This window comes from Diplotaxodon limnothrissa, linkage group LG18, assembly GCF_057381915.1.
Source record: "Diplotaxodon limnothrissa isolate DT_005_m linkage group LG18, D_limnothrissa_male_GT1.1, whole genome shotgun sequence".
NCBI classification, from domain to species: domain Eukaryota; kingdom Metazoa; phylum Chordata; class Actinopteri; order Cichliformes; family Cichlidae; genus Diplotaxodon; species Diplotaxodon limnothrissa.
In genome coordinates this window covers 2,909,808-2,930,428 of record NC_140613.1, presented here as the reverse complement: position 1 = coordinate 2,930,428, position 20,621 = coordinate 2,909,808, and the positions used below count along the sequence as shown (strand labels likewise).

The following is a 20,621-nucleotide window of genomic DNA, read 5'->3' as shown; positions in this document are numbered from 1 at the left end:
GCAGGAAACCTCCAGCAGGGCTGCAGCGGCTCCACTTCTGCTGCAGGAGACTCGACTGATTACTGATCGTGAAGGTGTGTGCTTGAACAGAGCACATTTGTGGTGCATTTGTTCTGGACAGCTGCCATTTTTACAGAGAAAAAAAACAGTTTCCATCTGGGAAATTAATTCATAGTAGGCATATTAAAACTCTTTCCAAAAATACCGACGTCACATAGGTTTGATGATTCAGCAGATTCTGGAGGCCTGTTATGTTCTGTAAATCTGCTCCTCCATCTATCACACATTCCCGCTGCTCCCAACAAGCAACATCACAGCAGTCAGTCGTCCGTACATCCTCCACACTGCAGACAGATCTCTGCATTAACAGGCAGTGTTTCAAAACACAGCGGAAAACTGAGATTGTAGGAGAAAAAGAGAAGAGCTCGAGGAGGTTTGGTCAGAAGTCTCACTTTTACTACTTTATAGCAGCTGGGTGAGCTCCTCACTGCTCCATGCGTTACATGATGATATGGGCCACACACCTTTACAGTTCTTACATGCTACCTGTTTATTTAACATTTGTCTTCCTGGTTTTATTCTTCTTCCTTTGTTTGTTTTACATTAGCATGCTTAATATAACTAAAGGTGTGCCACAGGGTTCGGTTCCAGGACCACTGCTATATTTGATGTATGTTATATATTTTTACATATATAAACAATCCTGGATATTATTGAAGTTTGTTTTTATTTACATTCCAACTCTCTTTGTATTTAGGAATTAATACTGATGACCCTCTTCTTCAGGTCACATTCAACTGGTAAATGAAAGTCGGGCTGTCCTTTGAGATGAAAACGAAACTTCTTTCTTGCACTTTCATGGCAGTGATGGATTATGAACATGTTATTTATACATGTGCATCTTCAATGCTTTCATATGCTGGGTCTGTCGTGAAGCACTGAGATTTATTACCAACCTTAAAGCTCTGTATGTAAACTATGTGCTTGGGCCCACACGTTCTGCAAAGACACTTAAAAACACTTAACCTTAAAAACATTGCAGATTTTTAATGTAAATAGCTGTGTTACTCTGATTTAGTAAAAACATGTTGCACACTTACACTTATGCTACCTCTGCCAGTCACCTCAATGTCAAAATATGAAGCTACTGTAAACATACACACAGATTTTAGAAGCACCAACTTCTCAAAATTAATCATATTTTTCATCAGCGATTGAATTTGAAAACTTTAGTTCTCAGTTTCTGTTTGCAGACAGAAATATGTGCATTCATCTCAGACCTTCTCTGGCTTTGTGGTGCTGCTGAAAGGGGAGCTGCTCCAGTTTGGTGTCGGCCTGCAGCGAGTCTGCTGCTGCCTGCAGTCTCTGAACTCCTCACTGTGAGAAATCAGAGCTGCACTATGCAGGACATACTGCTTGGTAAGTGCTTCCTGTAAACTTTAGAGGCCAACAGATATCTGCAGTAAGTACAAATACCTCAAACTGCAAGTAACATGTGCACAGTTACCTCAACTCAGCAACACGGGAAAAGATTTGCTGATTTGTTCGTGTTTGTGCTCCTAGAGCCTTCAAAATTCACAGGTTTGAATCCCAGAGCAACATGGAAATACGTTTAGGAAAATCTTCATCAAGAACTACTGTCGCAGTGCCCTTGAGCACAAGGACCTTCACTGGCTGACAGCAGCAGTCTGTGGTTAAACTGGCCTGCTTCCAGTGTGAATGAGAGGAGAATGAAAGTGGAGTCTGGAGCTCTGAGGACACGAACCGGTAACAAACAAAGTGAACAACCAGAGGAAAGCAAAGACAAAGACTCAGAGGTCTGACTGAAGATCGAGGTGAAAACAGCAGCAGGTGTAGGAGCAAAGACAAAGACAGGAAGTCACGTCAGAATCTAACCTTCAAACAGGAAGTGACTAAGACACAAAAACACAGAGACATGAACATTAAATATGATGACAAACATGGGGGAAAACGACCAATCTAAGAGGCACCGACCAAGAACTGTGCACAAAGAGCTGCTTCTGAATATTTACTATTATTATTCACTTTTCTTTGGTTTTAAGATGCACAGCAGAGTTTGGACAGCTAAAATTCTCTTACACTCGTCCAGGTAAAAATTTCACATTGTACTGAGTTGGCTGTGACATGTTTTCACTGCACTGAATCATTTTCTTATTCGTTTCTGAATGTGATGAATCTCGATTTTTGGTGCCAACAGCATGAAAGCAAAGCTCCAACCTGCCTCGTATGAAAGGCTCAGGCTGCTGCTGGTGTCATGAGGTGGGGGCTATTTTTATGCTCAAGCTGAAAGCATCTCTCTTTGACTGTCTCACAGTAGTCACATGGCCTCCACAGTCACCACGTCTCAGCCCAGCAGAGCAGTGTAGGGCTGTGGTGGAACGAGACATTCACTTTAAGGATGTGCAGCTGACAAATCTGGAGAAACTTTGTGCTGCTGTCATAAAAATATGAACCAAAATGTTTGAGGAATGTTTCCAGCTCTTTGACGAATCTACGCCACGAAGTATTCAGACAGCTCTGACGGGAAAAAGTGTCCAATCAGGTACGAGTAAGGTGAGCGTAACTGTGACTGTGAATATCTGCATGATGGAAACGGTGGTGAGTGAGGGTCTGAACAACAAACTTAACAAGCTGACAAAGACTTAATGACTGACTCTAAGTGGCTGCTGCTGCCCTTTATGATGGAAAAAGCCCCAAATTAATGGATTTGTTGTAAAGTTCAGAGTGTGCAGCCAAAACTACGCACAGGCTAAACTTCAAATTAGGCATCACCTAATCTGAAAGGTCACCAGTTAATCTGAGTATAAAAATAAAAGCTTTACAGCGCACCTTTCCCTTGACGCTGACTCTGGCGTACGACGGCTGAACGTCCACATCGATCAAAGAGGTGTCCATGTGTCTGTGCAAAGAGGAAGGTCAGTCATTATAAACACAGACAGGTACAGACGCTGATCAGCTGATCGGGTGGAGAGTTTTGGTCGGACATCTAAAAGCCCGTCTCTGTGAAAGAAGCACCGTGATGGGTTTTCCAACCTGAGCTCCGACCACAGTTTAAATCAATTTGACTCGATGTGGCTGCGGTAAATCGGATTTGGTGCAAACAGCCACCACATTAGACAGAAACCAGCTACACAACACACACGAAGACAAACCATGACTAGACACAGATCTCATTTACAGCAAGAAGTTACATTTTAAAATAAAACGAGGTACAGCTTTTTCCTTTATCGATATCTAAGGTTCAATATTATTTGACAAAACTGAGAGTAACTCTGTGTCTCACCATTAAATATGGATTGATAAAACAGGTCTGTTCGCTCAGTCCATTTGAACCCCTATTTAAGACATGATTAGTTTTTAACTTTGATAAATGAAGCTGCAGAGAGTTTGTGCTCCTACCTGTAAACTTCCAGGTCCAAGATAATCGTGTTGTTTTCTTCATCTTCTGTTAGACAGAAATCCAGCCTGTTAACAACACAGAGAGCAACAACCCAGATGTTCAAACCAGGACACATGACACTGATTCTTAATGTAAACACTGCTATCTACACCGTGCCTCCACAGACTGTATATAATAGATGGACAAATTATTATGAAAGCTCAAAGACAGAGTTTTTGTCACCACGATGTTCATTTTTGGAGCCATAAGTGACAGATGACTGAAGATAAAGTCCGATCAGTAGACTTCCTGTTGGTGCCTTCCAGTCCTGTGATTCTAGCTGCGATACAGACATCAACTTAAAATCCAAACAGGGTATTTAGTTAAAACCATGCAGGCTTAAAAAGGAGAAAATTAGCTGTGGAGACCCAAACTGTTGTTTTTTTTTTTGCAGGAGGCTGTAAATGTGTTTCTTTTTGCTCTAAAGTTGGATGTTGTGAGACGACCCTGACGGTGAGGTTGGTCAAACCCACATTATTTTATGGCTTAAACTTGTTTCTGCAGCATGTGACGTTCCCGGCCACTCGTGTGCATCTTTACTGAGCTGGCTGCTACGAGACAGGCTGCCGTGAAGCACGGCGTGCTGTCGCCCCGCTGCAGTAAGGTGATATATCACATAAAGCATATATTCCTGACCCGAGCGTGTCCTCAGCTCAGATTACCAATGAAATCAGGCGCGCTTTAAGGCCTCGACCCCTGTGGCCTTGCTCATGATATAAACCATTTGGATAATGGAGGAGGAGCGGGGTTGCCTGCAAGCGTTCATGTTTTTCCCCAACAGGACGACAGCAAGTGGACCAGAAAAAGCACCTGATAAGTTTTCACCTGCCTCACTGAGCCAAAGTAAAAACATGACAGATATGAAGAAGAACTGTGATAGAAACTGTGGACCTGCAGCGCTTTCCTTTATAATTGTTTCCAAAATACAAATTGAACCTGTTGATCAGTCAGGGCTTTAAAATGTTATACTTAAAGATCTGATCCCAATCATCTATGCAGCAAGTTGTCATGTATTGCTGCAACAAACATGCCATCACAGTGAGGATGGAAAACCTGCTTCTGTTTCTCGTTTCGTACTTGGGCTCATTGATATTCAAGACTCGTCCGTCAGCAGTGATCAGCGTCCTCGGGGCCTTCGGCTTCTTCTCTTTCCCCCTGCAGAGAAACAGCGCAGTGTGAGCAGATCACAAATGAAGTCAGGGTGTTTAAACAGTGGACTTACAGGTGACAGCACCTGGAGTCATAGTACCTTGGAGATCAAAGATTGCCCTCCCCTCCAGGAGCATCCTTAGAAAAAGAAATATAATGTGTAATGGAGTATGTTTGTGTAGGCTGAAGCCTGGAAACACAGCAGTGCAGGCACCTCGAAGGCTGAAAGTCATGAAGTCAGTATGAACGTAGTTTAACCTGCCTAACACAGGGTGAAGAACCCCTGCAGGTTCAACACCAAGCAAGATTATGTGGAATAATCTGAAAAACAACAACAACAAAAAAAGAAACTACCGATTAATCTGAGTGAGCCTGAAGAGGCGTGAGCCAAAAAGTGGTAGCTGCAATATAAAAGGGCAAAAGAATGAACGGTTCAAACAGGTATGATATAAAAGCTCTAAAAGTGTGATTTTAAAAAAAGGTGCTTGCTAACAAATTATTCTCTTCACTTGTCCTGAAAACTGAAACAAAACTTTTAGCTTCATACAGAAATATCAGATTAACATTGGAAATAGCTCATCAAAATTATAAATAAAAGTGGAAATTATTATGGAAGTTAAAAATATGAAAAAAGAAATTAAATTAGCGGCTAAACATGAAGTATAAAAATTTTAAATAACTACATAAGATTGTGAAAAAGCGCATAAGTTGAATTTGCCAGTTAAAAATACGGATAAAGAAATGAAATAGCTAAACACTTAAACAGCTAGCTAAAACCATTACCAAATGAAACATAAAAAACTGGAAATTATCAGCTAAATGTTTTGCTAGCAGTAAAACCGTTTGCTAAGTGTAGCTTAACAGTAGCTGTAAGCTAAAATTATTAGCTTATTATTATTATTATTATTATTACTATTATTATTATTATTATTATTATTATTATTATTATGGATGTGGAAAAACTAAAGACTGAGAAAAGTCCCAGAGTCATCCCTTCGGTGTGCTCTCATCACCATCTGCCGCACAACCGGTCGCTCAATTAGCTGCGAGAAGCAGACGGCGACACGAGCGCTGACGGGGAAACACACACCTCATATCAGCCTGTCTATTAGGCCCACCGAGCAGCAGATGAACCTGTCAGCAGTCCAGGTGGGTGAGTGTTTAGCGCTCTGCAGAGGGTCGGCCGCCGCGACCTCTGCAGCCGTACATCAGCCAAGGAGAGGGAGGGAGGCAGGAGAGGGGGCGACGGCGTGCTTGAGGAGGCTTCGATGTGCTGAACCGGAGGATGTCAGGTCGTGGTTTTTATTGGAGTGGTTGGCTGGAGCGAGCGATAATGAGTCTAAGTGAAACTGTGGAGAAGCCTCGTGGTCATCTGTGTGACGGCCCTCGAATTGTAAGAGTCGAATCAGCGGGGTTCAGAAGGCGAGGTCGTCACATGGGTCACGCAGACTTCAGAGAGTTCCTGGAAGTGCTTAGCAGGTCTCTGAAATGTGTGAATATACAGAGAGAGGGTGAATGCTGCCTCTGTGACAGTGCTCTAACTGTTAGGTTTATAAATGGACGCTTTATCTTCTCGGTTTGTTTTTATAGCTGATTAGACAGTTTTACTGATTTGGCCCATCTGATTGTTTCAGGTGCACAAACTGCTTCCACTCAGGATCCGAGGGCTCCCTAAATGGTTCAAAGTGAGCGTGAAAGTGATGATTTTAGACTCTAAGAGCTTCATGTTGGGCTTTCCTTCAGCATCAGTCGGGGTTTAATGACGCGGGACTCTGACTTCCACTGGAGTCCAAAATTATGACTGCTTCCTTCTTATTTCAGTCACTTCCTGGATGTGGTGGTGTTAGTCTGAGGTGAGGCTGACAGAAATTATCCAAACAGAATGAGCATCTCCATCACTTTCCGTTCAAACAGCAGCTTTTCCCTCGATGCCACATACTGTCGACTCGTCAAGGTCCCAGTGTGGCTGCCTGAGCTGTAAACCCATAACTTCTATCTTTTTAAGGGTGCATCTGTCAAAGAGCAGAGTAATGGGGACGTCAGAGGTGACAGTTCTAGAGCTGAGGGCGATCTGTTCAGACAGCGCTCAGTTAGCCGTGCGGCCCGCAGAGAAGTCCAAATCCATGCCGGATTCACAGCTGCATTCCCCACGCGGAGGACAGTAAGGTGCTGCAGCACCTCTGAACCCAACATCTGTTTGCTGCTGTTACAGTGACACACAGCACACGGGCAAAGTCATCCATCATAGAGGAGCTGTGAGAGCCACAGACCACGATTACACAACAGCTCAAATACAGCTCGACACCAAGAAGACACCAGCACTAAAACAGATCAATATTTTAAGGTAACTTTAAATTGTTGGGTCGCTCCTTAGAATATAAAGCACCTGAGGTGACTGTTGTCATTTATCAACATATGAATAAAACTGAATTGAATTCAAATTCATTGGAAGTGGAAAAAGATGGACGGATGTTTGGATGTGCTCTGTGCAGCTTTTCCAGTTTGAGGTTTGAACTGTAAAATGGACGTTTAGGTGTTTGTGTTTTCTTATCTGGAGCAAACTAAACGCAGACACAGTGTCGTTACTCTACTGCTTTACTCTGTAAACAAAAGACAACAGTGATCTTAGATATCTGGTTTCAGCATCACTGTTTTGGTTCACTTTAACTGCTCCGAAGTCATCATTTTACCTGCATCAGGTAGAAAAGACTCTGACAGTGAACTGCTTGTAGCAGAAAACAGGCGCACTGGTGCATTTAGTGGTCTCGTTAGTTCCCTGTAGAGTTGGAGGAGATGAAAGAGGCTAAAAGAGGGTCAATAACAAACTTAGGGCTGTCTATACTGTCATGAATAAACACCAGCCAGGCAACATCTGTGTGGTGTTTTCCCTCCTCTCAGACGAACAGAGCAGCCATTTAACATGGGCCCGTCTCCCGGCTGACCTTATCGCAGAATCCACCTCAGGACCAGGAAATTCATCTTTCCTGACAATCCGGTGACGGCCCAACTGCACGCATCAAGTCAGCGCGCTCTGACAGCCGTGCGTGAGGAGGCGGTAAAAACGGCAACGCCGTGTCAACCTGATTTTCTGCTTGGACAGCGCGCTGGCCAGGGATGCTGCTGTGATGTGGATAAGTAGGTGGACTATCACCTGTATCACACCAGGATTATCCACAGGTGTAACCTCACATCTTCTAAATCCAACCGTCCTCAGCAAATGACTGAGGCTGGATTACATTTATCGGCATACATTTCAAGACTGTGCAGATTTAACATCTCACATAACAAATGAAGAGGAGAGGATGTGACAGAAGCCCGACACGCTGAAACACCTCTGGGCTGATGTGAGGCGTTTCCTGTGGGCAGAGATTAAGCAGCGGGACACTTCCACAGTGTTCGTCATACACAGCTCAGCTGTTTGTGACTCTGTGGCTCGAGGTGTTATGAAAGCTAAACGCTGTGAGTCAGCGCTGCGTCCACAGGTCAGCGAGACGAGCGGACGGTGGATAGAAAGGGTTTTTTTAAACCTTTGCCTAAAGCGGAAAAATGACTAAGTAAAGCAGATGTGTCAGGCCTCGCTGTGCAAACAGCCAATTTATTACAGCATCCACTGATCCTGGACCAGCCTCAGTGCTGTGAAACCTCGTTTTATCCTGAGATATATTCTCTGTTTACGTCACAGGAGCCACGACGGCAGAACTCAACAAGTTTTACTGAAACACAAAGTCTGATGTTTCTGTGCTGCCTGGAAACGACACCCAGCTCTTTGTTTAAGATCACAGAGGAAATTATTGACAAGATTTTCAAAAAAAACTGGAACTTAATTATCCAGTAAGACCTCACAGTTTCTCTCACTGGATAGAAAAGCTTTTATTTATGTTGACAAGAATCCACAGAGCCTGTCTGTTTCTCAGATTACATGAGGTGCTGCATCAGTGCTTATTTTGCATCTTATTTAGTGATTAAATAGCTCAGAAATTAGAAAACAAAAAGTACTTTTCATCTTTAAGGCTTTATAAAAACAAGCACAGTGATGTAAGGATTAAAGGCTCTGCTAACATCGTGATGTGGAGCTTGAACCATGGAGGCTGTCATAGCGACATCTGCACAGACCTAAGGCCAGCGCTGAGCTCCTTCATCTCTTTACGAGGCTGAAGATCTCGGGGGTAACGAGCATACTATGAATTTAAATCCTGCTGATGATGCTGGCTGGAAGAGTTATTTTATTGGCAGTAATCCTGACTTATATCTCTGAAACACTCCAAAGAATAAAAAAGACACACTGTCATTGTAACATCTGCATTTTTTCACATCGTCACTTTAAAGTAAATGAAGAGAACAAAGTTGGAGGAATGACCATGTGACAAACATGCTTACGTGCATTTTAACTGTAATGAACAGGTGGACAAATAGAATCACTGGAGCTTTTTGGCCTTCTGTCCTCTAAGAGACGCTGAATGTTTTCCTGGTGACCAGAGGTGCTGATTTAATATTCAGAGCCTGCAGCGGGGTTCATCGCCCTGTGAACTGGAAGCTCGGAGCGACCCCAGAGGAGCAGGCTTTGTGTGTTTATTATTCTGCACGTCTATTACATGTCAAGTTTCTCTGGATGGTCTCTAATCACAGCTACAGTTCTGCCTCCACAAGACCGAATCATGGAAACAAAGAAGAGCGAGAATGAAAATGATATTCCTCAAACCACGAGGATCTTCAAATGACTGCAAACAGGAAGGAAAAGGGAGGAATTCAACCTTCACCCAAGGACACTGCAAGGACCTGAGGAAGGTAAAAGCTCCACAGAGGACATACAGTCAGGATCAGAACAACAGTCAGGACAATCTTTTTAAACACAGAGGCACTGAATGAAAACCTCATTAAAGTGTCTATATCCTTAAAAGAAGACACAAACTAAAAGTAGGCGGAGCTGTGTGCCTCTGATTACCATATTAGGGATATCCGCTCTCAGTGACATCACACAGATCCAAGTGTTTATTACCATCAATTCATCCATTTTATTCTGCTTATCTCTATTCAGACATGGACAGATTTTACTCTCCTCAGCCACCTCCTCTGATTCTTCCAGGATGACAAAAATCCTGTTCCCAATCCAGTTGAGACACAAGCTCTCCAGCACATATTAGTCCCGTCCAGGGTCTTCACAGGGAGACAGGCGTGGAGACCAGCTGGCAACCTCCAGTCTACAAACTGATGTGTATTTGCTGACTACCTGAGAGTGGTTGCTGAAGGTTGCTGGCAGTCCGGAGAGTAAAATTAGTCACAAAGTGGAACGCGATGCTACACTGAAAACCTCCGTCCTACTGCTTTGGTGCTAGCAGACTGTCACTGCCACCGGTCTCTCACATGGAAGACATCAACCTGGCTGCAAAAAACTCACAAAGCTGTAATGAAGTCGTAAAAAGTGCAACACAAACCACACACATGGTTACAAAAATCTGTGATTTTCCAGCTAATCTGCACCATTTTTCTCCCACAGAGGAGCGTTCACTGTAAACTGAAATAATCAGCATTTCTGAGCCTCTGCACTCTGACTGGGCTGCTCTCAGTGAGGGAAACCTCACAGCTGCAGGCTGATATCAGCATACTGACAGGGAAACTGTGTGTGTGTGTGTGTGTGTGTGTGTGTGTGTGTGTGTGTGTGTGTGTGTGTGTGTGTGTGTGTGTGTGTGTGAGAAAGACAGAAACACTTTGAGAAGCAGATGTTTAACACACTACACATACTCAATTAACACCCTGGTAAGAGGGTCACCTTACAGGTGAGCACTAATTACAGCAAAATAATTAGACTCATGACAGACCAGCGCTGTAATCTGATTGGTGTACAAGCAGAAGACACGGGTGGCTTGGACGAGTAGGGCCACTGCAAAGGAAACAGTCAGCAGCTATATTTTAAAGAGAGTTCGTGTATAATCAGCTAATCACAGCTCATCAGATTAACACAGGTGCCTGAAATCAAAGTCCTTTTACAAGCACGCCTCTGCCATTTTATCAGCAGTTAGTCTGAAGCCTTCACCTAACAGCAAAGAGAGAGAGCTGTAACTTTAATTTGTCCGGAGTGTGTTTAAAAAGTGTGGCTTCTGTACGGTGGCCCTGAGAGGTCAAATCCATTGCAACTTAAAAAAACACCATCAAATACTAAAATGCTGCAAAATCACACAAAACACAGCAGAAGTGTTTTTGGGGAGACAAAAACGTGTCGGACCGGCTGCAGGAGCGACAGGCTAACAGTAAACAGCTAATAGTAAACACAGTATTATATGAATCATGTGACTGAAACACACACAACCTTGCAGCTTCTTCTTACTTTACACTGATGAATCATCAGTGTCTCCATCCTTCATGTTTTTCATCGTCACTTCCACAGCTGGGATTTTGTTTGTTTGTTTGTTTGTTTGTTTGTTTTTAATCTCCGTTGTTTTTTTCTATTTCGTTTGTGTTTTGTCTGCTTTTGAAGTATTTTTCTGTTTGCTGGTGTTTTCTTAAGTTCCAGTACATTTGACCTCTCGGGGCCACCGTACCTCTGGTCCATGTTCACACATATATATATATAATATATTATATCATATAAAGAATAAAATCTATAAACAGGAATTTAAAGCAGACCAAAAGGAAGCTCAGTATTCACACAGTTAATTTTTCTGTGCTGTCAGCTCTGAAACTGACGGGACTCAAACCGCCGTCATTTCACCCACACGACTGATGTGACGAACCACCGGCTCACGCTCTACAGCCGTCTGACATCAACAACATCCACAACATCAAAACCACGAACACGTCAGCAAATCTGCCCTGAAACACCTCAAAATGCCCCAGTTATGTCTTTAGTGTGAGTCATTAGTCTGCAGAGTGTGCGGCAGCTGGGCAGTTTGACCTTCACAGACCGAGTATACAGTGTAAACACACAGTCCATGCTTTACATACAGAACATATGAATCCCTAAAACTTAATAATTTACTGGAAAATCTGGACATTTTAGAGTCTAAATGCTCCTTATCGTTTGTAAATGACATCAAACATTTACATTTATGCAGTTAGGTCCATAAATATCTGGACAGGCGTTTTTTATGTTGTTTCCTCTTCAGGATAAGACTGAAGTGCAGACTTTCAGCTTTAACTCAAAGAGTTTATTTAAACTAGACGTTCAGAGGCCCAAAAGCTTGAATTAAAAAAAAGTATATAATCCATCAGTGTTCATTAAAGTCAGCAACATTACACATAACCTGTAATATAAACCTGCTAATTTCGCTAACATGCTAACAGTTCAGTGAAAGTGCAGCTTCCATCGTCTCCTGTTTCTCTTTATTAACTCCACTGCACACTTTGCTGTTATGTGTTTTAAAGATGTTAAAGCGTCTTCATGTTTTCTTCTTTGTTCATTCTTCCTCCAGCTGCAGTTTTAAATGTGCAGCAGCACAGATCAGAAGCTGTGACACTGCAGACTGTACAAACTCTTCTTTAGTTAGAATATTGTTCCTCTAACGCCTGTTTGTTGTATATTTAGGCTTCGGGGCTTCAGGGTCAGTATTTTTAGACATATTTCAGTAAACAGTCGCCACTGAGTCTCATCAGTCAGTCCCACTCTGACACCTGGATGTAAATCACTCAGGATTATTGGCACCTTCGAGCTCACTGGCCGAGTCATTCGTCACAAACACAACAGAACAAAATCCTCCCTGACCGCCTGAACCCGCTCGTCTCTCTGACGCCACCGCCTCGCCTCGGGTACAGAACACTTTGTTCGTCTGAGAGCTCCTCATTAACCCGACAGTCCGAGCTAGACCGCAGACTCATCCTGCCCGTCAGCCAACGTATTTATGTCTGATTCATGCTGCTTCACGCATCCTCGACTCAAAATACATTAAGTGTTGTCCTGGTGAATCGGCTAACAAAGTCAACGTCACAGAAAAAAAGACAATACAGCCAAAAGTTTGTGGACAGCAGCTGCATTTCAGACAGCTGTACTCTTCCACCTGTTTTAAGGTTTTAGTAAGTCTTTATAAATGATGGGCGGAGCCATCGTGGCATCACCCATCTTGAAGCGTCTACATTAGCGTTTTTTAGCTGGAAGTGATGATATTTGGACACGAGGTTGGAACAGCTAAATTATCAGCTTGAACAACCAGCTGCGTCTACAGCCTGCACAGGTGCATCACACACTCCTGACAGAATACTAGAATTTCATTCACGACATGGATGATGGTCTGTTAGCACCATTAACTGCACAGGAAACTCGATAATCACATTAAATATCTTTATTGTGAAACTTCTGTGATTAATTTAATATTTAAAAGCTTCAAAAGAATATGAAGAAACAACTGCTATGACTTTTGTTCAAAGCATTTCTGTATTGTGCTGAAGAGAGATTGCCTGAAGCTGAACTAAGGCCAGGCTGTACTTGTTTTATAGTATTACTTTGTACCACAAGGTGGTGCAGCGAGTCAGTATAACCTTTATTTAAAGAGGAAACTCATTAATAGCACACTCTTTTCTAACAGAGCAACATGAAAAAGAAAATGTCTTGAGGAAAATGGGAACGGCTAAAAAAGAAGAGTTTAAAAACAGTGGCACACACCACAAAGCAAAGTGCTGCCCCCTAATGGTGAAAGTTTCAGTTAAAATGTGCGCATGAGGGTAATTATAAAAAGTGCACACAAGCAGACCTGAGGCCTACCAGACACCCAGCAGCTACACTCAGCATACCTGTCAAACACAGGGGCCACACCTCTAAATATAAGCCACGCCTCTAATTTATGCCAGTCAGACAAATAGTAATCTCTGACCGGCACAGAAATCCCACCATTCGGGATCGGCTGCTGTGGAGTTTTCAGGTGTGATTATAGAGACATCTGGTGGCTGAACTAGTGAATTGCATCCAAAAAAACACCATATGAAAATGAGCATGTGTTTTACGTCACACAAGTAATTAATGAAGATAAATTTAGAGTGTTTTTTTCTTCCATGCACCCCCCCCCCCCGCCCCCCAGAAGTTTGTAGCTGACACTTTGAAACAGCCTGTTGACTTTCTTTTATGTCTCCTGTACAAGGCACATATTTGTTGTCTGGGCCTTACTGACCTCATTATTTCATACAGCCTGATTAACCAGTGAGTTCATTACAACAGTTGAGTAAATAAGTCGGTGTGGTGCTCAGATCTCACGGCACTTACTTCTCCTTGGCCCGCCTCTTCTCCTCCAGGTGCCGGTGAGCCTCCAGACGAGATTCGGGGGTGAAGCTGCACGGTGTGTGCCAGAACTCGTGGTCCCTTTGCTCCTCATCCTCCTCCGGGTTCTTTGGGTTCTCGTTCAACTCCTGGTTCTCCTTATTCTTCTCTGACTCTGGACTGCTGAAACCAGAAGGTCTTAGGTCATCACTGAGTTTGTAAAGACAGTTTAAAGACTCTTCGATCACCTGAACTCATCAGGGTGACCTGTAAGTGTTGCTATGAATCACGTGAAGATTCCATAAGAGTAATTTTGCTGTGGCTGCACACTGACAGTAAAGGTCCTGGATCTTGACTCCCTATAGTTTTAGAAAAAATTTAAGATGTTATCATCACTTATTGTTACTTTTCACGCCCTCTATCGCAGTTAGCAACACCTCTGACCGCCTAGAGCGCCTCTACATACATGACATCCTCGTCAGAGGTCTTTAGTCCGCCTCAGGGACCAGGAAACTAAAGGAGACACAGTGTTTGCAGTCTGAGCCTCAAAAATCTGCAACAGCTTCCTTGAAATCACGTTTTCTGGATTTCACTTTCACATATTTTACTTCCAAAACAAATCTCTAAGTGTAAAGCAGATATGAGAGTGACTCATCATAAGCCAAATCTAGTCCACACAGCAAACATATTTGTCCCTTTTTTCCCTCTTCCTCCTGATTTTAGCAGTTTCACTTACTTGACTTGAATATTCTGCTGTTTGAGACCAGATTTGTTCAACATAATCATGCGTATTAACAAGGACGTTAATAAAAAGTGAAATCTTGTCTCACTGCAGTTTGGAATTGCAGCATCTCAGAAACTTTCTGTACAAGAGTAACGATTTATCTTCTCACTCACGCTGTGTTGTTGATGTCGGTGTACCAGCGGCCGTCAAAGCCTGGTTTCCTCTCCTTCTTTTCCTCCTCAACTCCTGCTTCCTTCCTCCTCGCCTCCTCTTTCTCCTCAGCTCTCCTCCTCAGGTATTCCTGCTCCTGCTCAGCGACGCACCTCCTCGCCTCCTCCAGACCCTGCGAGGCTCGGATCCGTTCTGACCGGCTGATTTCTGTCCCGTCCAGACTCTGAGGACACAGAGCGAGAGCTGGAACTCAAACTCTGAACCTCCATCAGGGTTTAAGCTCACAGCCTGATGACCAAACTGCTTTCAGTGGTCTTTAAACGACTGTCACACATTTTTCTCCTGGAGCTTCACTGGCTGTTGCTTTCACTGAAGTGTTCTCAGCTCTGACCTTTTAACATCCGACTAACTGAATCCCTGCAGACACTTTTTCATCAAATACTTTGTCATCAGAATCTTCCAGACGGAGCTCAGCTGCCTCAATCATAAGTAAAAAATAAGTAAACCCAAACAAATAACAGCAGCCTCCACCTCTCTGGATGTAGACGAGGATCCACCTCAGACGTTACCTTGAGCTGAGGCAGTGCAGCCACCACAAACTGCCTGTAGCCCTCGAACTGCGTGCAGGGATTCCCCACCAGAAACAGCTCTCGGAGGTGGATGTTGTGTCTCAGGGACTCCACGCTGCTCAGGCGGCCCACGAAGTTCACCGTCAGGTCCAGTTTCTGCAGGCTCTCACAGCCTGATGAGCGGGAAGTGGAAACAGAAAGGCGACATGTTTACATGTTTACAGGCAGAAAAACAAGCGCTGAATTAAAGCCCGTACATACGCTATGCACTGACCTTCAAGGTTTTCAATGACTTCAATGTTGTTCAAGGCCAGATTCAAGTACTCCAGCTTCTTCAGTCGGCCAACATTTTCTAAACGAACAAAAACACAAAATCACAAAGTTCCTGTAGAGGCAGCTGATGACTTTTGAGAACAAAAGCATCTGTGTGAATGTTTTCCTTGGTAAGATGATGTGACAACACATCTAACATCTGACTGATGTCAGCTATCAATCAATCAATCAATCTTTATTTATAAAGCACTTTTCATACAAAAAACAATGTAGCACAAAGTGCTTTACATAGTTAAAAGCAGCCCACCCCACCCTCCAACTCACTCCCCACACTCTCATTAACATAAATGATGTGAATACACACATATCCCTCCCCCCCCCCCCCCCCCCCCCCCCACACACACACACACACACACGCGCACACTTAAAGAGTAAAAATTGGGCTGGGCTCGCATGAGCCAAGTGATGAAACACTATAACAGGGAGCCGTCTGCACCGGGAGCCGGTCACAGACCGCAGCCTCCAGGCTGGGCACACAGCAGGAGGGAGGCCAAGGAGCCCCCCAGCCAGGCTGAGAGGACCCCCAGAGACCCAGCAGCCACAGTCGATCACAGCCCCGGTGCAGAGAGCGCCCTCTGAGGAAACACTGGAGATATGACACAATAGGATATATACAGGGTAAAATGATAAAATAAATAAGAACGGGATACAATATAAATATAAATATAAATATAAATAGAGTAAGAAGATTAAAAAATGAATAAGAATAAAATCAATAAATATTAGGTAAAGTCTAAATTAATAATAGAATAACAGGATAGAATAAATAAGCATAAAATAAATAAACGCTAAGTAAAAGCTAAATTAAAAAGGTGGGTCTTGAGCCTGTTCTTAAAAACATGTACGTTCTCTGCGGCCCTGAGCTCCTCCGGCAGGCTGTTCCACAGACGAGGACCATACCACTGAAAAGCTGCCTCTCCGTGAGTATGTGTCCTGACTTTAGGGACAATCAAAAGGCCAGTACCAGAGGACCTCAGGGTCCGCGAGGGTTCGTATGGTAAAAGCAGATCTGAGAGATAAGAAGGCCCAAGACCATTAAGACATTTAAAAACCAATAAAAGAACTTTAAAATCGATCCTGAAACACACGGGGAGCCAGTGCAGCGATTCTAAAACCGGTGTAATGTGGGCCCGCCCTCTGGTCTTCGTCAGCACACGAGCTGCCGAGTTTTGCAAAAGTTGTAAAGTTGAAATATTCTTCTTAGGAAGACCAGAGAGCAGGGCATTACAGTAATCAATGCGACTGGTAATAAAAGCATGCATCAGCATCTCCGTGTTGGCCCGAGAGAGAATAGGGCGGACTCTGGCTATATTTTTTAGATGATAAAATCCAATTTTGGTCACATGTTTAACATGTGGGATAAAACCAAGCTCAGAGTCAAAAATAACACCCAGGTTTTTCACTTGTAGCGAAGGACATAGTGAAAATGCCTCTAATTTAGACAAGAGTTTCTCTCTCTGAGCCTCAGGACCGACAATTAAAACTTCAGTTTTGTCCTGGTTAAGCTGTAAAAAGTTTTCTGCCATCCAAGATCTTATATCTAAGATACAGTTAAAAAGGGCATCCATTGGTCTGGTGTCATCAGGAGACACGGAGATGTACAGCTGCGTGTCATCAGCGTAACTGTGGAAGTTCACTCCATGCCTCCTGATGACACTGCCGAGAGGGAGCATATACAAATTAAAAAGTACAGGGCCTAAAACCGACCCTTGAGGCACACCACATGTCATTCTATGGATCTTAGAGGAGCATGTATCCATACTCACCATAAAAGTTCTGTCAGAGAGATAGGAAGTGAACCAGTTGTGTACAGCACCAGAGAGGCCCACCATGTGTTTTAGTCTGTTTAAAAGAATAGCGTGGTCTACTGTATCAAAGGCTGCGCTTAGATCCAGTAGCACCAGGACTGAGAGCTTTTGGGCGTCCCAGTTACATCTAAGATCATTTAAAACCTTTAGGAGAGCCGTCTCTGTGCTGTGGTTCACCCTAAATCCAGACTGGAATATCTCCAGGATCTGTCTATCATTGAGAAAATCAGTAATCTGAGTAAAAACAAGTTTTTCTAAGATTTTACTTAAAAATGGTAAGTTGGATACAGGTCTGTAGTTATTAAAATCATTACAATCCAAATTGCTCTTCTTCAGAAGGGGCCTCACCACCGCCGTTTTAAAGGCAGCAGGGAAGACACCCAACTGAAGAGAGCAATTCATCATGTATAAAAGCTCAGCCTCAAAAAATCCATAAAGTGTTTTAAAGAGTGAAGAAGGGATTGGATCTAAAAGACATGTGGTGGGTCTCACTGTGGAGAAAACTTTCTGAAGGTTCTCAGCATTAACCAGGACAAAGCTGTCCAGTGTCTCCTCAGGTACAATCGAGCCCTCAGATGTGTTTACAATCATATGGCGATTAGATAAAATATCAGATCTGATGGCGCTGATCTTTCCCCTGAAGTGGTCTGCAAACTGCTCACAGAGTGAGTCTGTGGGGGTTCTTTGGGAGCTGTTAAAATCAGGGTTAAATAAATGATCTATGGTGGAAAAGAGGACCTTGGGATTATTTTTGTTTTTACTGATTATTTTGGCGAAGTATGAATTTCTTGAGTTCCTTAATGTATTATTGTACATTTTAAGTTGCTCGCAAAATATTTGATGGTTGATAGCATTTTTATTTTTCCTCCACCTCCTTTCTGCTGCCCTGCAATTTCTTTTGAGTTTTTTGACTTCTTCGTTTCTCCAGGGTGATACATGTTTTATGTTAATCTTTTTGGTGGTGAGTGGAGCAACGGAGTCAAGGCTTTTCTTCAGTTTGCTGTTGAAATGATTAAAAATCAGATCGCAGGGTGCAGGTAAAATCACAGGGGGCATTCGTCTAAAACCCTGGTAAAATTTGCAGCCACTTCAGAGGTTAGATAGCGCCTCCTCACAGTTCGCACCGAGGTCTCCCGCTGAATAAAACCGGTGATGTTAAAAAACACACAGTAGTGGTCAGAGACAGCCAAGTCAACAACAGAGGACACGCTGGTGGACAGCCCATGGGTGATGACCAGGTCCAGAGTGTGTCCTCTGTTGTGAGGACACACTCTGGACCTGTAAGAGCTAAACTCAGCCCAAGTAGTAGTGGCCCAAACATAAATACCACAACTGTTCTCACGACCTCACTTTCATAATAACTGGTGATATTTCAGTAAATAGACCAAGCCAACACTAAAATGCAGTCATTTCTTCCTTCAAAGGGTTCTACCCACACTGAGGCCCGTCTCACCGATCCTGGGGATGAGGTTGTTCTGCAGGTAGAGGATCCTCAGCTCCTTGCACCACCTGTCGAGGTGTTCGATCCTCTCGATGTCCTGCTGATGCAGAGAAACTTCCTCCAGTGAGAAGATCTCACACTCATTGTGCTCGGCGCGCCGGCGGATCAAATCCTCTGTGACTGAAACAGATTTTCCTTTGAACTTCATCTGAATCCGTTTCTAATAAAAACGTCTTCTCAGCAGGTCAGCAGGAGTTGGGGAGAATCAATGCTGCAGCCTGGTTTAACCTGCTTCACTCAATCTCTAATCACAAATTATTCAATCAATACTAATTTATAGTAGATGCTAATTAGAAAAATAAAACTAAATAGTCATGTGTGTTGTTAAACATGGTTTTAAGTCGGTTAAAAACAGGATCCTGATGACCTGAAATAGTCCGTTTTTTTAATAATTAGGATGTCTTTACTTTCATGGCCAAAAAAGTGTTCAAAGCTTAAATGTACAAAAACAGAATTCTGTTTTCATAAATTCAAGTTGAGTTAAAGCGTGCCTGTTAAGTCACGTGACTTAAAGTACTTTTTAAAACACGAAAACTCAGAGCAATCCTGTCCCACATAAATAAACTTCTTATTTTTAGCACCATAAAATAACACTATATTTAATTTAGCAATGTAGGCAAAGTAAAGAGGAGTTTGGGGCTTTTCATATAAAATCTGGAAAGAAAAATCCACTGATTTTTGTATAATAAATTTATTCAAAGATTTAACTTCGAGTTATGGATATTTAACGATTGACAGGCCCTTAGAGTACGTAAGAGTGGGCTGAAATTTGGGACTTTTTCATTTAAAAAAAAATCTAAATTTTTTTTAGATTCATCAGAAACTTTCAGGGTTAAAAAAACACATTTAAGCTGCAACCAAATCAACTTTAAACCCAGTATTACAATCTTGATACCCGCTCTAGTTCCCTGTAAACATACACCTGTGATGTTTGAGAAACCCAGAACATAATTAAAAAACTCACTTTCATTCTGAAATATATTTCTAGTATCCTTTAAGTGTCTTCAAACTATCACGGTATACAAATACTCGAACTGCTGACAGACATATGAATATATATTTTGAATCATTCAGAGAACTGAACTGTTTTTACTAACACAGACTAACACTGGAAATACTAAATACGTTTTCTAACAACATGCTAACTTGAATTTCACCGCCATGACCGTCCCGTGAGTTCATACCGGGCACAAACCGGTTCAAAGCGTGTTTTAAAACAACAAAAGTTCACGGACAGGCCACAAAATCGGTTATACTGTCAGTTATGAACATTGAAACAACAAATGGTGTATTTTTGCCTCTATTTCTTTCACTTACTGTAAACCATCGTCCTATCTGTGGCCAACCGTTGCCATGGAAACCAAACAGCAGCTGCTGCGTTCGAGTGCTGTGGTAAAATGCACCACTCCACACGGACTAAATGAAGTTACATTGTTGACGGTGCTTTTTGAAATTGCCCTATGCTGACTTTAAGACTGTCACGACAGAGGCGCGGATATTCACGAATAGGAATGCTGAGATCTTTTCAGATGTGTGCTGCTGTTTAACTTTGAAGTGTGGTTACTTTAATTATCTGAAGAGGCATTTTGCTAGGCTCTTCGACTGTAACTAAAAAAAAAACCGTGTTGTTAATTACTTACTTGGGTAAAGTAAGGCTGTGATGATTTACAGCACTATGTTCAACTTCAGTTGATATCTAACCGTAGTACAAAGACATATGTATATTGT

The 20,621-nt window shown here is 42.8% G+C and overlaps 1 protein-coding gene across 1 annotated transcript in view; it reads right to left on the bottom strand.

Annotated features, from left to right (window-relative positions):
* The window catches only part of dnaaf11 (dynein axonemal assembly factor 11), a 31,483-nt gene extending 11,263 nt beyond the window's left edge, over positions 1 to 20,220 (bottom strand). The window contains exons 1-9 of the mRNA XM_085377435.1: positions 20,211 to 20,220; positions 18,846 to 19,013; positions 15,526 to 15,603; positions 15,252 to 15,424; positions 14,685 to 14,905; positions 13,794 to 13,970; positions 4,538 to 4,615; positions 3,421 to 3,486; positions 2,851 to 2,920 (exon numbers count right to left, since the gene is read on the bottom strand). Of these exons, the coding sequence (XP_085233561.1) occupies positions 2,851 to 2,920; positions 3,421 to 3,486; positions 4,538 to 4,615; positions 13,794 to 13,970; positions 14,685 to 14,905; positions 15,252 to 15,424; positions 15,526 to 15,603; positions 18,846 to 19,013; positions 20,211 to 20,220 (1,041 nt within the window). The remainder of the gene's footprint in view (positions 1 to 2,850; positions 2,921 to 3,420; positions 3,487 to 4,537; positions 4,616 to 13,793; positions 13,971 to 14,684; positions 14,906 to 15,251; positions 15,425 to 15,525; positions 15,604 to 18,845; positions 19,014 to 20,210) is intronic.
* Positions 20,221 to 20,621: the final 401 nt, after the last annotated feature.